At 33.7% G+C, this 17,294-nt stretch overlaps 1 protein-coding gene across 2 annotated transcripts in view; it reads right to left on the bottom strand.

Moving 5' to 3' along the window:
* LOC118183472 (solute carrier family 12 member 2-like) overlaps window positions 1-17,294 on the bottom strand; it is a 77,759-nt gene that overhangs the window by 43,402 nt on the left and 17,063 nt on the right. For both annotated transcript variants that reach the window (XM_035353026.2, XM_035353028.2), the window contains 7 exons: window positions 15,453-15,592; window positions 12,626-12,745; window positions 7,272-7,383; window positions 6,934-7,058; window positions 6,498-6,692; window positions 3,979-4,086; window positions 3,749-3,872 (listed from right to left, as the gene is read on the bottom strand). In XM_035353026.2, coding sequence (XP_035208917.1) covers window positions 3,749-3,872; window positions 3,979-4,086; window positions 6,498-6,692; window positions 6,934-7,058; window positions 7,272-7,383; window positions 12,626-12,745; window positions 15,453-15,592 — 924 coding nt within the window. The remainder of the gene's footprint in view (window positions 1-3,748; window positions 3,873-3,978; window positions 4,087-6,497; window positions 6,693-6,933; window positions 7,059-7,271; window positions 7,384-12,625; window positions 12,746-15,452; window positions 15,593-17,294) is intronic.

The following is a 17,294-nucleotide window of genomic DNA, read 5'->3' as shown; positions in this document are numbered from 1 at the left end:
TTTATTTAAATGAAATATATTTTCGTTTTTGCAATGCATGGATTTGTCTTCATAAAACTATCTAAGCTTTGTAATAATACGGAACAGAAAAAAATGCAACGCGAAAAAAAATAATATTAAACTACTAAAATTTCCCCTCGCAAACCACTTTTTCTGTTGTTCCACGTGTAGTAAACAAAAGTTCGCCATATTTTCTTTAAACTAATGCGACAACATTTCTTTCAAATTTACTTAATGCCGTATGCGTTATTTCTCGCGCGATCAGTTCATTTTAATTTATTAATTGCGCTGAATTCATGAGATAAATTCGTACGTTTTTCAAAGGACAATTAGTGATTAAAAAGGCAAGAGAAACTTTTTTTTTTTTACAAAAGTTCCAAGCGAGGTAGAATTCCAGACAGAAGTTTCAAGAAAGCATACCCAGAGAAATACGGAAACTCAGATATTTTCCTCTTCGAAAAATCAACTCCTATAACTACATCAAGATCTTTGAGAATCAAACATTTGGAGGAAAACAACATTCTTTTTGAAGAGCCTAGCGTTGGTTATATGCTACTGATAATTTAAGGGGAGGGATTACAGATGAAGCATTTCTACCTCAAGGGAAATGTAATTTAAGATTTCAGGACAAATGGCTGCGCCATTAGAAGTGGCTGGCTTACAGCCTCTCCTCAAATGGAGCATTTTATAAAGTTTACGTTATATTTGCACCTGATGGAGCTGGTACTGGGAGTCAGAAATAAAAAATAAAACTTGTGAAACATTCTTTAAGTAATTATAAAGATGCTGTTGAAACATTCAATGACCATGAGGCTCCATTGTGTCACAAAAAGTCTGTACTACAGGAAGAATATTTATTGAATGCTGGCAGAGGAAAGTTTGAACCAATACATCTTCAGTAGCACTGTGATTTTATATGGCAGACAGGAATTATATTTTCGCGGCCATAGAGATAGGGGACCACTGAATCAGAATCAGAATCCGATGAAATCAACTGAATCAGAATCCGATGAAACTGTGGTGTGGTAACCGTGTAAGTGACCAAGTAGTGACGAAGATTAAAACCTCCCAGTGTTTTTCCGTTTTAGCTGAAGAGACAGCAAAAATTGCAAATGTAAAGCAGCTTTCAAGCTATGCCAGGTATTTTGACGAAACTGAACATCGCATTCATTAACATGCTTTTGGTATTCTTACCCTGTTCATGACTGCACAGGAGGAAATACAGCTAGTCGTATTCTCTGCACAGGAGGAAGTACAGCTAGTCGTATTATAGACTGCCTGAAAAGTACGGGAATAAGCTTGAATTATCTAAGAGAAAAAGGATATGATGGGGCAAGAAATATGGAGAGGTTCCTATAAAGGCGTACAGACCTGTATTTCTGAACAGTATTCACTTGCATTATATGCCCACATATTGCCTACAGTTTAAATCTCGCTGTTTTTGAGAAAGTAATTCAGATTTTTTCTGACAAAATGACTGCAGTGTATAATTTTCTTAATACACCTAAAAGACAAGGCTCTCTGACAGCAAATACAAATAAAACTTTGCCTGATTCAAATAAAAAATGTTTGAAGCAGATAAATAGTACTCGTTGGGTAGAAAGGGAGGATGTGCTTTTTGGATATTTTTAATACCAGTGGTAGAAACTTCGGATAATATAGCTCAATGGGAAGAAAAGATAAAATGCTATTATGGCTAGTCATCTGAGATGCGCCATTCTAAAATCCGAGTTTATTGTAGCTTTAGATGTTCTGATGAAGGTATTTTCAGTCAACCTCCCCTTCAGTAAACTTTTTCGGAAAGAAGATACAGATTTAGTCTCAGCAATACAATTTACTGGACAAGTTGTGGCTGTGCTGAAGGATAAGAGAAGTTATGATGTGGAGACATTCAAACATGTGCTTGTAGCAGCGCAAAAGCTCAGTGGTGATCTGGCTCTTGAAATCACTATACCAAGAACAGCCAAAAGACAGAGTCGGAGATGTAACGTAAAGACCACTAATATGGAAAAATGCTTTCAAATTGCTGTTTGTTCGCCATTCCGTTACTATTTTGTAAATGAAATTAATGAAAGCTGTTGGAACACAGTTTGCTATTTGATTTACACTATGAAAAAAAGAAAAGGGGGGGGGACAGTTCTATATCTCTCGTTATACTGGGCAGATTGAAGAAATTCAACTTGCGTTTTTCATACCTCGAAAGCGCGACTTAGGATATATATTAGATGTATGTATAGCATTGTTCTAATTTAGGTATTTTGACACAAAACAGGCCTTTTTCTAAACTGACATGCCAATTTTTTCATATTTCGATTCTACGACTCAAATCATGCCTAAATATTAAATTTTGTAAAAGTTGGGGAGGAGTTTACGGAGAAATTCAAAAATTTATCTTGGCGCATTTTTTTCAGTTTGCGCCACTTGGTGAACTTCTTAATTTATAGCAGCTTTCTTTCCTTTCCTTTTTTTCATTGTAAACGAGCTGAAAAAAGTCATCGTTCCTTATTTCAAATAATTTTAACATAGTGTGTAACTACGTTTGGAGTTATTATCGCTTATAACAAATATGCCACATTTTAAAACGCGCCAGTATGTAAATTCACGTATATCCTAGGAAATTTTGAATAAAAAACTCTAATATTTTGTTGGTACGCTTAGAAATTCATTTATTTTAAGATGATGGTAACAATTTTATAGTTTATAATTCACAATTATTTTCAAAAAATTCATAAAAATTAATAAAAATTACAAATTTGAACAATAAATCAGAAAATACTACGAAATTTATTAGGATTGAACCCAAATTTCGAATTCTGGAACAAAGAATCAAGTAAGTTTAATAGAAAAAGAGGTATTAATAAATATGTATCAAATTCAATTAACATTGAGGAGCTAAAAATTTCAAAGCTAAATTTTTTTCGCAGATGTTAGACGTAAGGGATAATATCTCCTAACCTCTTGGTTTCTGCATCACCTGTCAAACTATCATTAAATTAACTAGTAGTGTGTTGAAACCATTCTTTTCAAACATTTCTGCAATGTATTTTGAAATGACAGGATAAAAACTAGAAGGAAAAAGTTCCTGTCAGAAAAATTATGTACCATAAAAATTCTAATTTTCGAAATTAGTTTAAAATAAGTTACTTGCATGCCAAAATATAGAAGCGAACTTTTTTATTATGTTTAAGGCAGATAGTCCTGATGAGTTTTGGCACAATCTAATGAAATTTACTATCTGCTGTTTTGTTATGTTGATGCTCATATGCATCATTCATTAACCACTGAAATGTCATGCAATTACTTTCAGTTAATGTAATTCTAGATTAATTAGGGCAATTCTTTAACCTGATACAGACAAACTAATTTTGGCAGAAGAAATGAAGCTTTTTTTTTAAAAATCTTAAACAGCACGCTATTTAATTGAACCAGAAAAATGGCTCAAACAGCATTGGATATTTTCACTGCGTGGAAAAATTATATCATTGAGAGGGGGTTTTAAAAAATAGTTGAATTTTAACAACATTTTACACACTTTTAAGCTTTTTTATTAGATTAACTTTTAAGTTGCTGCACCGAAGGCAATTTACGAAAATGTGGAGTTAAAAACAAATACATTATCAGCATGTTCCTAATGTAAATTGAACTTTTTCAGAAAATAATTTTTTTAACCACATTTTGAAATTTCTTTCTGTGGATTTATACTATGAAAAATTAAAAAAGACTTTAATGAGATATAATACATGCTCACCGATTAATGTAAAGACCACAGCTATTACGAAAGTCAAAGCCAAAGATCGCCTAGGATCATTGTCAGCACCATAACCTTTACCTAACCACGTCAATGATGGAATGAGGCCGTCTAAACATAAAGCCTGCATCATAAATCAAAATAAAAATGACTAAAAGACTTGAAGAAAAGCGTTTAAAGCATCAGTATTACAATGATAAGGAAACTATTAAAAAAGCTAGAGTAATTACCTGAAGAATTCTTGGCGCACTGACAATGGATACAAGTGCCGATGAGAGAGTGGCGGCGAAAATACCTGCGTAAATCAAAGGAGGAAAGGCGGAAGCGAGCTTCATAACCTAAATTTTAAAATATTTCAATAATACAATATTCTAATTTAAAATTTACTAATTAAAATTAAGATTAGAGTTATTATCATATTAATTGCAATCACATAACTAGAACTATTCACAGAGAGTTAGAATGGCAGAGATGACAAAGATGCTAGATAAAGTTCGTATTAATATCAGTTACGTAAAATATAAATTATCATGGGAATTAATTACTACCTAAATTAAATTTTAACTAATTTGATAGATCAGGTAGAATGTCCAGATAATTTGACTATTACACATTAACTCGTGTCAATCGACTGCTTCGTAATTAATCATTTAAGCAATTAGTAATGAAAACATTCTTATTAAGAAAACTGGATTACTTTCATTCTACAGTTGTTGCATTCTTCTTAATTCGTTTAGCATGGAAAATAAGGTCGCATATGGATAAAATATTCCGAATTTTTTTGACATTATATTCTAAGGATATATAATTTTAACAAATTATTTAGGATTTAGGTTAAAATAACACGCCGAACAACGATATTTTAGAAGTCAAACGATCAGCGTTATATTTGCAAATTTTGTTGTTTGATTTCTAAAATACTTAGGACATGGACAGAGATTTGTGAATTTTCTTGAACCTCTCTGAGCTGTATATATATATATATATATATATTTAAAAAATTAAAATGCTGATTGATGAATTTTTACTGGTTCCTTATTGGATATTTTATTTGGCCTATTACTAGAACTCAAACGCATTAACGAAACTTCTTTATATGAACTTTATTCAACGGAGAAAACGCATTTCCAACATTTTTGTGCATCATTATGCGGACTTTACCCTACATTCTGTTAGAATAATAACTTCTCCCACCACGCAGTTTGCCAGCATCACAAATTTTAATCGTAATCGCGGAACTGCACGTGTGGTATATACTCGTAAGCTACCGGTCAGAATGGTTTCTTCCCTTCTTGTAGTCGTATTTTTTCATAAAAAGAAGCAAAACTAAAGGTTGCGATTTTTTAGATGAAAATGCTCAGGGTTAAAATTCATCTGCCACTATACCTTTCTAAAACATCTCAAGCAGGTTATCTATAGGTGTTCGACTTCAGAATGTGCATTACTAGCGATGTATGACCACGTACGTGATTACATTTCAAGTGTGTTAAAGAATGTGAAAAAAAAAAAAAAGATCTTGCACCTGTACAAAAATATTATGGGCACTGCACGAAATTAATGTGAGAAAATTGCGACTGCATATATGTTCGATCAGACAGGATTGTAATTTATCTCCGAATAGTCACGTTTCGGCATTAGCCTACTATTCCATTTTAATTCGTCACGTTTGGTGTTCTAAGTTATGATATTTTATATGAGTGTGAGAAATGTTCCATATTTAATCCAGAAAATGTGTTTGATAAAATAAATGTGAGATTAGAAAAAGAAATTTGTCTCCGCAAGTCTCATGAGTGTGGGTTATTGGGTAAGTCAAATATTTATTTATTCTTGCCACTAGGGTTTAATTTGCAATGCACTACCACTAAGAATTCAGGCAAGTAAATATTGGGCATCCACTATGTAATTTAATTAAGGATTTCTAGATTGATATTTGGTTAGATTGTCACATTACAACGCCTCCTAGTAGTGCACACCACTACACATTCATACAAACAATTAAAGGAAACTTGCAGATTTAATCAGTTCTGCCATTTAAAAGTGTAATAAAGGGGGGAAAGTTAGCATTATATGTTAAGTGGGAGACTTTCTAAGGAATATATTTCTAAGGAATATGGAAAGTGACATCTACTAAGGTTTCCTGTGACGGGATAAGGGCTAAAAACGGTTTTGAAACACTGGTCGTAGATGTCATGCAATAACGGTTAGCACGGCATGTTTAGAGATCCTTATTCCCCTGTAGGCACAGCCATTTTCTTATCGAATTACTGGAGGAGGTTAAAAATTAAGTCGCCTTTGTTAGGATTGCCGCTAACACCACAGCAGCATCGTGAATTCTTGCAGTATATCTCGCCACAATTACTGAAGTGATGGATGGCAAACTATGGTATTCTGATTTCGTTTTTCATCTCAATTCACTGATCTCTCCCCAATCAAACTTCTATGAGATGTGACAAGTTATTGTGATTTGATGTGACAATATTCTTTTTGCAATGATAATGAACTTCGATGAGTATCATATGGTCTGCATTGTCTTAGGACATATTTCGAGTCCTTACTGTGCCAGCCTCAGTTTTGGCCGAGTTTTGTCTCATTTGAAGCCCTTTTTTCATGCTGTCAAATTTTGTTCTGTTGAACAGTGTATTTAAGACAGACTATGAAAGCTATTTAAATAATTTTTTTTCCATGATTAACTTTAATTTTTGCTTGAAGTAAATTAATTTCTTTTTATTATTCCATTACTACTACTAACCTGATAATCATTTTGCAATCCGTATTCACAGGGTGTCAGAGTGCAATTCTGTAAAGTTTCATTGATGTAGTCTTGGATATCCCCAGTTGCATCCCGAACAGTTGTGAAACCCAGCCAAATAATAAGAAGAACATAACTCAGTGAAGTTGTCAAAATCGATAAAAGAGTTCCTTTAGGAATAGCACTACAAGGATCCTGAAAAAAATGCTTATATTCACACATTGAAGTGTATGTGAATACTATAATGAAACATAAGAGGTTCTACTATATCTGCATTATTATTTAAAAAGCATTCTATTTTTTTTCTATAAAATAGTCCATGAATTTGCATATTTTGACTATTCAAATGGATTAAGTACTATAAATGTATACATATATCATAGCGATTATGCTGTTTAATTTATATATTATTATTATTAGATATATTGAAACTCACTTTGAGGTCTCCTGAAATATTTGCACCGGCCAGTATACCAGTCACAGAAGGGAAGAAAACTGCAAAAACGCTGAAAAAATTTTCATTTCGAAAATCGGGTCCCATGTTTGAAACTGCGACATCCACTATGAATATTTAATAAATACCAGTTTATCCCAAATTTCACGTTATATAAACAATTAAAAAGTTTTAGAGTTATACATTTCTAAAAATCATATGTAAGACATTTTATGCACAAGAAGGAACGTGCCTGTGTATCTCTCTTTATATATATCTATACCTTCATAAGATTGTTTTATCAGGAAACTGAAAAGAGAAATTTGTTACATATATCTTACCATTCCATCCCCAAAATCCTTCGGCTTTCTGTTCCAAAGTGGGTGGAAAACATGCTCCAACAAAATAATCCATCATAGCAACTAGCAGAATTACTAGTAAGAGCATCTGCGTCTGGAAATAAAAAAAGCGTTATTCAATAATATGAATAATATGTAGATTTATTGTAGAGGGAATCAACTTTTCAACAATCAAAATGTTGTATAGATAAATATCATTTTATAATTCATTCATTACCCTGCGTCATGTTTAGTATTTTATACGACGTTCTAGTTCAGTGAAGCTAAGTCAACTTGTAAGGATCTAAAGTTTTACTAACGTTTATTTTATTTTAAATCTTTACTATCACTTCTTATTTTCTACTTCCGGCCAGAATTATAAGCGTTAAGGTTTTTATGCAAAGTTTGTCTGGCGAACGCCAAGTATTTAAGTTGTGGCCTTTTGCCAAGCGAGAGAGAGGAAGCAGTGAGTTCGAAGCAGGCCGCTTACCTTAGAAGTTACGCAGTTGCTGTTTGCCTTCCAGGCCAGAGGTTTTAATCCTCTTGATAAATTTAAACGTATTGTAGTGTTCACAGTCTCTGTACTACATACACTTCCTGTTAATATAAGGCCAATCTTCCCCGTTTATTAGTTTAAAGTTAAATTAGAGTTTAGTTTTATTTTTATACTTTTACGTTAGACCCCAAGTGGCGGGTCAGTGTATTCCGAAGTACGGAAGTTATTGTATATAGAGAAAAATAAAGGGTTTTCTATACCCTTCGTCTGTATCCTGTCTACTTACCACAATTAGTGAACATAGCTTTAGTAAGCTCTCTGTTCCGAGTCAGGTCCTTGTATGTTCCCGAAGAAGGTAAGAAGGAACATTGACCCTGATAAACTTTTAGTAAACGCTTCACTGATGCATGTTATCTCATTATGTATATTGGGATAATTGTCAGATAACGCTTTCTTTGAAAGGGTTCCAATAATTTAGTAGAATGAATACGAAAGCGTCTTAAGTATTCATCTTGCGTTGAATGTACAGCTGTCGTAGTTTAACCACTTTCAGTATTAGAAAATTAGCTAATCTTTCTCTCATCTTTAAAGTCATGCTTTCATGTGGCCAAACATTTTAGATATTTATTATTGTCATAATATTTTCCACCAGACCAACGATCCTCTGTACACATTGATACCTTAAGACAAAGCACAGTGCAGCTTTAGTGCAATTACGTAACACATCTTTTTTAGGGTATTATTAAGATCAGTTTCATTAAATCCGTATAGGTCTCTTGATACTTGTGTTAACCGGCTCAAAATATTTCAACAGATTTCTTGAAATAAAATGCTGAAGCTTGTGTAGCTTGTGTATTTGTATAAATTGTGTAGGAATTTATGAAACGAATTGGACAAAATTTAAAATATCCCGCAACACGTGGAGAAATTAGAAACAAAAGATCGAAGCGATTTGATATCGTGAAATCAAAGAAACAAAAATGATTTATTTCCAACACTCTTTTTGAGTCGTGAAGAATTCAGAAAGATATAAAAATACTAAGGCTTACACAGGGAATCAGGTACAGATGCGTATTTTCGATCAATTGATTACCAACAGTACCAGTAAACCACATTTGCGTTGTACTCTTACGATTAAATAGCTATAATGACACCAGAGAAGTGTTCCAGAAGTAAAAGTGATGTCAGTAACTTTGATGATGGAATTGCAGAAGTATCTAGTGTGCAGTCCCAACAAGATATCAATATGAGACATTCTAGAGTAGCAGTGTTCAGTCTTTTTGATAAGTAAAAACCTTTTCAACGTCCCCTTGTATTCTGAGCCCTTCGTCTGGCTTCAGTTTTGTAAGAGTTTAGTAAGAGTTTCATGCAACATTCTGTAAATAAATTATTTGCAACAAAAAGGACAATTATTTCAAACAATATTTATTTGCTACAAAACGTAATTTGAAAATTAACCCAAAATTTATTAAAATAACAAAGAGTAACGCATTCAGAGAGAAAAAACTTTTGTCCAAAACTTTTACTGAGAGGAATGATGCTGCTTTTTGTTATCCCAGATGTACTTAACATTAGCTTTATGGTTTGCGAAAATCTGGCCAAACATTCCGAAGATTTATCCATCAAGTACTTTATGGCTTGGACTTTTGTATTCACTTTGACGGTTTGCTTGTGGCCTTCATCAAATAAAGACGAGCACAGGAGCCACCGTGAGATTGAGAAAACACGGGTTAAATCTGAATCCTTCTAAATATATTCTGTGAAAATGTTCGGTATTATTTCTTGGGTGTTTAATGACCTCTTCAGGTGTTCGACTTTTCCTGAAATGCAATAATTTTTAACTTCCCTAAATCAGTAATAATGTCTAAAATAAAGAGGGATTTTGGCAATGTTGAATTTTTACCGACGATTTTTGCCTAAGGCAGTTACTACCCAAGCTTCGCTTCATTCTCTTTTAAAAGATAATGAGAGAATGAAAAACATTCCGTTCCTTGAACAGTGGATACAAATGCGGACTTTGAAAATTGTAAAGCTGATCTAAAAAATTCAGTGACATTTCGTCACCATGTTCCAGGCCAGCAGTTGTCGCTGATAGCCGATGCTTCAGATGTGGCTGTTGGAGCAATGTATCACTCGCGACAAGATAATATTCTTTAACCACTGGCTTTTTTCTCCGGAAAATTGGCTCCTTGCTGAAATTATGAACAGCATATATGATAGAGAATTACATGCTTTCTACAGCGCTGTAAGGCATTTTTAGTATAATTTCGAGGGACATATTTTTACAATATTTACGGATCATCACTCTCTAATATTTTTGTTCAGAGAAAAATCAGATTTTGCATCACTCAGAGAAATTAAACATATTAATTACGCTACCCAATTCAGTACCGGCAAACAATATCTTCCTGAAACAGAAAACATTGTGATACATTGTCACGAGTTACTGCTTTTAATAAGCTGGGTGTAACAAGTTTTGCACAGATTGCTGAATTTCAACTTGATTATCCCGAAATGAATCCTCTGTTGTCCACTGAAAGTTGCTCATTAAAATTACAAAAGATGGAATTGTCTCTTAGGCTAAATATATATTGTCATGTAGGTGGGAACACGATACGTCCCTTTGTTCCCAGTCAACTCCAGAGAGCAGTATTTGATTCACTCCATAGACTTTCTCATCCATGTATACGATCCACCAAAAAACTGTTTCTTTTTATTTGGCCTTCTGTGTCAAAGGATTGCGTTGCCTGGACTTGTGCTTGTATCGACTACTAGAAGTCTAAAGTTCCACTTCGTACACATAGTCCATTTCACTATTTTTCCGATGGCTGGAAGTGAAATATATTTCGGCTGAAACAGTCGCTCGAATGTTTTTCACTCATTAGATTGCTAGGTTTGGAGTTCCCATCACCTTAAGTACCGATCAGGGCCTACAGTGTGAGTCCGATTTAACATTCAGAGCGATTTCCGAAGAAGAATGATATGGCAGGAGCCAGGGACACGCTGTCGGATGCCATACATTGTTGATAGAATCAATTATAGAGGATTACTGGACTGGGATAGAAGCAGACGGCCGCATCGTCCTCTAAATGATTACTCGTGCTTTCCGATATCGTGATGAAATTCTACATTCTCTTGTGCGTCCTTTTATCGCTGCAATGGGTACCGACGAGATATTTATGGACGATAACTCTAGAGCTAGAGTGGTATGGAGTTATCACTATCACAATCACAATTTTCCGGAGAGTGAAGCCATTCCATATCTGCCACGCCTTACCTGATCACATACAACATGTATGGGACATGTTGGGAGGAAGGATAGCAGATCGCCGTGTGTCGCCAGGCAACCCTCCCCCCATGAGCCTCGGTATTACTACAGGAATGGACGCTACTGCCACAACAAGCAATCAACGACTATTGCCAGGCTGCCCTCGCCGTTGTCAAGCTTGCATTCCAGCTAGAGAGTATCGTACCGTTATTAGTGTGACGTTACCAATGCACATACCGCATCTAGTCGACCGATGCAGTAGTCATAATACATGTGTTTTTATATGCCGTTACGTAGCCGTGTGGTCTAGTAATGCCACACCAACCTTTTGGAACAATTTCACGCATGTCCTTTTAAGGGGGCTGATACACCTTAAACCCTTTATGATCTTCGAATATGTGACTGTTGCAAGAATTGGAATATTTTATTTATTTTAAAAGAATTACTTCGAACTTTATGCAACTGACTACATAATATACCTGCTTCGGAAACTAGTAACCAGAAAGTTTGTGTTGCCACAAATATTTTTGTAATTTAATTCGCTTTGTGACAAAATTTTTCGTCATGTTCCCACCTTGCTCGCATGATATTTTAAAAATGGCTAATGGTACATACTTAAAATTTGATGGAATTCTTTATATGGGCACTATTTTTTAACTGAACCAAAAATCTGATGAATATTTTAATATTAAAAAATTTTATGCACGAAAACATTACAGATTTTTTTAACAAAATATATTTTTTAAACTCGACTCCAAATAAAATAGAAATTTAACATGAAATTATTAGAGTTTTTGGTTCACAGTAGTTTCCAAATGTTATGAAAGCTATATATTAAATATGGAATTAAATTATGCTACAGAATGTTTTAAACTGTGCCTGCAAGGTCAAACGTGACGAAAGATTTTGACACAAAGCGGATGAAATTATAAAAATATTTGTGGCAACTCAAACTTTCTGATTATTATTTCAGAAAGCAGCTATATTGTGTAGTCAGCTGTAAAAAGTTGAAAGTAATTGCTTTTAAAATAAATAAGTTATCCCAATTCTTGCAACAGTCACATATCCGAAGATCTTATGGGTTTTAAGGTGTACGAGTTCCTTTAAATAGTTTTTGTTTTATTCCATGTTTTACCTTTGTTGTTTATTTTTTTAGCAGGAATGCATTATATAGTTCTATTTTATTTGTAGATTTTCGTAGCTGTATTGTAAACTGAAATAAATTAGTTGAGATCGAATGTTGAAAATACTGGTATCTTTAAAAAATGTTGTCCGAATAAACAATTATAACACAACTTTAAATCTTCAGCTCATCTATCTTCATTTTATTTTTTAACAACAAGAACAATGGTAACGCTTTGCGACTGAGCAGATAATCTCACAGACGATGTGCTAGCTCGTATCTCAGTACAAATACGAAAATTTTAAACAGTATCTAATGTGTAGTGCTTGAAATTTATATTTTTCTTACTTTGAGAGCTGTGTAGGCTAAATGAGAAGAAACTAGAATTTCTCTTTAATATTAACTAAATAAGAAAAAACTTTTCTTTCCGTATTTTTCTGTCTTTAAAAAGAATACGAAAATTTACTTGCTTTATTCTCAAAGGCCATGCCTATTCCAGTGATAGACATCATGAGAAGCAAACAGATAACACTGGTCAGGCGAATATCATTTATGCCGCTTGGATATTCTACAAGTCCTGTGTGAAATTCCTACAAAAATTGAGAAAATGATATTATTATTAAAATAGAAAATTTTACAAATTAATAAGCAATTTTATTAGGGATCATAATAATTATTAAAAATAAATTTTGCAAAATTGTATGCATAAACGAATGAATGTCCTACAAATTATGTTCAATCAATTTTTATTTGAAAAACTAAAAACATGGTATATTCACTAAACTCTAACGAAGTTTACTAGGTAGCATTTGGTTCTTTTTCGTAAACAAGAGATGGATACGTTTAACCAGGATTTTAATTTAAAAGATAAAAAATTGATTTTTTACACTAAATATTGTGGCCATCGAATGATTTTTGAACAGCTAATTACTATAATGTTCACATTTGTCATAAATAAAAATAAATATTAAATAATAAGCAATCTTTTTAAATTTTTTAAATTTCAAAAATTTATTATAAATTTTAATTAAAAGAATTTCTTAGGAAACGTTTGCTGAACAGGTAGTGAACCCATGAAATCTACTTACTATCTGGATGTGCTGACTACTGCATTACAAGGGACTGCATTATTGGGGAAATCCCAAAAATTCCTTGGAGTGCTGATTTTTTATGAACAGGTTTTACCCTTAAGAGGGATTTAGATGGAAAAATTTTAAACTTTGATGGTTAGGCATAAAATCATATTTTTGAGTTCACAATATTGCAGAAATTTTATGCTTTCATCCATCTTAAATATAGTACTTTACCATCGTGAAAGGAATATTATGCTATTTTTTGTACGTTATATACGGGTTTTGAGGATCGCAGTAAGCAAAACAAGAACCACCGAACCAGTGGACGCCCTCGAAAAATCTGAAAGTTTTCAGATTTTAAATTACGCCCAAAGGGCCGTTTTTTTAGCGTTTTGTGTGTTACCTTTTTTTATTAAATATCACGTTCTTCGCACTTAAACCATAAAATTCAGTTCAACAGCAATATCGCAAAATAATTTTAAAATGCGCATATCTTTAGAATTTCGGATACACAGTCTCGCGCGGCGGATATAAAAATGATTTTCCTGCACAACGTTGCCATTGCTTGCTATGAAATCCTTTAGTTTTTTAATCAAAAATTCGTTAAAGGTTTACAAAATATGAAATCGATAATAAAACAATTTCCAAATTTCAAGTTTGGGCTTCCAGATGCCCATATTCGCAGGAGGATTACGTTATTCAAAATTTGATGGCTCTAGGTACCGATGTTTTATCCCGATGCGAGAAACATATATACATTTATGCAGATCCTTCATTATTTAATTTCTTTAAATATAATACAGGGCATTAATATCTGGTGGCAACAATTTGAAAAGTGAAACAACGCTTGTACTGAATCAACGCAAAATGCCAAAAATTAATAGTCTTTATGGGCAAATTACTCCTTTGGACTAAAAAACTGATTGTGATATGAAAACATTTCTCCATGCGCTGTTTCTAGTACACTACTATGTTGAAATTTTTTTTTCTCTAAGAAGTTGAGGTTCGCGAACTTGAATTTTTGAAACTGGAAATCTTCCAAAATCCACAATTTTATTTCTACAGCAAATAGACTCTTAAATTATCCCAGATACATACTTTACTTCCGAATTTAAATCTTGAGAGATGGTAGGTAAGTTTTTAACACCCCTTCTTCTTTACTCCAAGCGCTTATTAACATAAAATTTTGTCTACATTTTGCTCCAAAGGGCTGTTAATAGGAGGAGGTTCCCTATACCATTCCATCAGAACAACGTTCAGTTTTAAAATTGTATTTAATAAAGGAAAATAAAATTATCGTCGAACTTTATACTCCTAAGTTCACTATCTGAGCTAGCCTGGTTCATGCCAACAAGTTTTTACTATACAGAACATATATTGATAATAATGCAAAATAAATTAAAACAATACGTTTAAAATAACTCCCATATTCAATTCGGAAGAAAAATATATTAGAAGCACATTGTCAAACTTCATGAAAGACGCATAAAATGTCAAAACCAAAAATAAAAAAGAAATTTACATCTTTTACTGCATCATCCATGGGTTGATGCAACGAAAGAAGCAGATGCGTCAGCCTATTTCTGTATAACAATTAAACAAAAATTTTAACTTCTGATTATTACATTATCCACAGTAAGAGAGCAGAAAATGTCACGTAATGCTAGTATGTGTTTTGGATTTAGATGAACAAGTTAGCTGCATGAGATTTTATAGTTCTCTTAACATGTAGAATATGCACGAGTTAGATTTACGGCACAAAGAGACAACCTTTGATAAAAATCTTCAAATTAGTAATTAGCCATTCAACTAATGAATCTGAAAATACTCAGGGATTAAAATATGATTGAGTTTTCGTTTTCTTTCATTTATTGGATGAACCACATTTTGTGATTTTTAGCTAATAAACACAGCTGACAAAAGTTTAAAATTGTACCAACTCTCGGGTACATCATCAAGATGTAAATCGATAACATGACCCTTTTCCTTTTCTTATAAATAATTCAATAATTATATATTCAGTAATTAAATATATATTTAAGGAATTTTTATATATGTACATAATTTTAGTAGAATTATATGTGATAATGTATTATCTTTTATAGTATTATATAACATGAAATGCGAAACATATTTTTCTTCTGATTTCGGAGGAAAACAAACATTTGATGCACTATATAAAATCAGTTTTCCAATAATTGGAGATGAATAAATTTTGACTCACTCTTAAAATGTCTCGTATGGCTTCTCCAGCTCCTATTATATACATAGCTCCAGACACTGCATTGGCAAGAAACAAAAGGATGCCTACAACACCTCCGAATTCCGGCCCTAAACTGCGGGAGATGAGATAATAAGCTCCTCCTGTAAATATACAATTCTTTATTAGTTTCAAAAGTCTTGAATAACATTATCAGTAATATATATATCATTTCAAAGCGCTTTGCTATGCGTAGAAAAAATGCTTGAATAAAGACAAAATCAGTATTGGAAACAGATGCAATTTCAGTTCCAAATACGCACCGTGTCAATAAAAATCATTATACATTCTTTATTTTAACAACCGTTGATGGCAAACATACGTATACTTCAATCACACAGCTGTTTTAAATGACGTAGATTTAATTATGTTTATACATTTTCAAGTTTAAAAATTCAATTTCGTAAAAAACTACAAAATCTAAATTTTTGTAAGTTCCATCGTCTTCTGCAGTTATACTTAGCAAACATTTATATTAATTGTAAAAAATAAAAGGCACTAGGTTTGATTATAATGTGACGAAAAATGATAGACATATTTAATTTCAAAGCCTGGAATTTTTGCCGTCATTTCCGGCTTTCCTTGATATGATGGTTAAAAAATTAATTTGAAGAATTTGAAGCTTTTTGCCATTTTCAGTTTCAGTTTATGATATTTATGTTCATGTCATGATATTCAGTTTTTTTGGGGGGCTTTGCTTATGTTTAATTTTATTTAATTGAATAACGAAACAACTACGAAACGCGGCATGCAAATATGGTTTGGTGAGTTGTATAAATGATTAAAGTTGTAACACTAATCAACAGTGTGGAGGGATACAATACACATCTGGAGTGTGTATAATGGGTGGTATAATGTTAAAGGGGTGTGGGAAATGATGAGCATTTGCAACCGCTCTGACGGCTTGAATACACGCCATTGTAACGAAAGATGTCTTTAAGACGTACTTGACGGCGTTACGAATCGGCGTTAGACATTGATAGAGGTCGTACCATAGGGCTAAAAGAGGCCAGTTGGTCGAACAGACGGATCGGCCGACATATTGATCGAAACGTTGTCCGTTGGTGGAACCAGTGACTTAGCAAGGCAGCCCGACCTACCATGGTGCGAGATGATCAGGCAATTACAAGGGCTGCCATTTCCCACCAGCAGTTATGATATCATCGATTCAATACTATTTGCCAATTAACAGGGATGCCGGGATACGATTTTAAGAAGACTAGGTGACGCTGGGTTCAGTTATTAAGACGTCGATAACTGAGTGCCATTGAGTGTCGTCTTCCATTGTGTCGCTCTCGCTCAAGCTACACAGGATCCGATTAAAGAAATGTGATTTTCAGAGATAAATCACGCTTTTTTCTTAATGCGCATGTGTGCCCTGAGATGGATAGATGAGCGGCACTGACGACATTTTGCAGCCGGTCGTACTGTCTATGTTAGCATGTCATCCAGGTTCTATTTTCCAGCAGACACAGACAGAAAGAAGTACAGGGGGCACAAAAACATCGCCATGGGCAAAACTGGTATCGCCCCACTGCATTAACCATCTATGGAAGTGCACCCTGACCGGGCACACTAACGCCATGCTCGGGCATAACAATGTCTTCAAAGTGTTAATGTTCTCAACTGGTCTTCCCGAACTGTCGTCCATCGAGCATATTTGGGATAGGTTTGGCAAGCAAAATCAGCCGTGTACAAATACGTCCCGATTCGCTGATCAGTTGCTCAATTTGTGGAAGAATCTACCACAGAGGGTCATGTGTGCAACTTAGTAGACTGTATGCCTACCCGGGTATCACCTCCTTA

Source organism: Stegodyphus dumicola, chromosome 10, assembly GCF_044657685.1.
Source record: "Stegodyphus dumicola isolate Sdum_Otavi_A_Nest chromosome 10, ASM4465768v1".
NCBI lineage: Eukaryota > Metazoa > Arthropoda > Arachnida > Araneae > Eresidae > Stegodyphus > Stegodyphus dumicola.
This window is presented reverse-complemented; position numbering and strand designations above follow the sequence as displayed.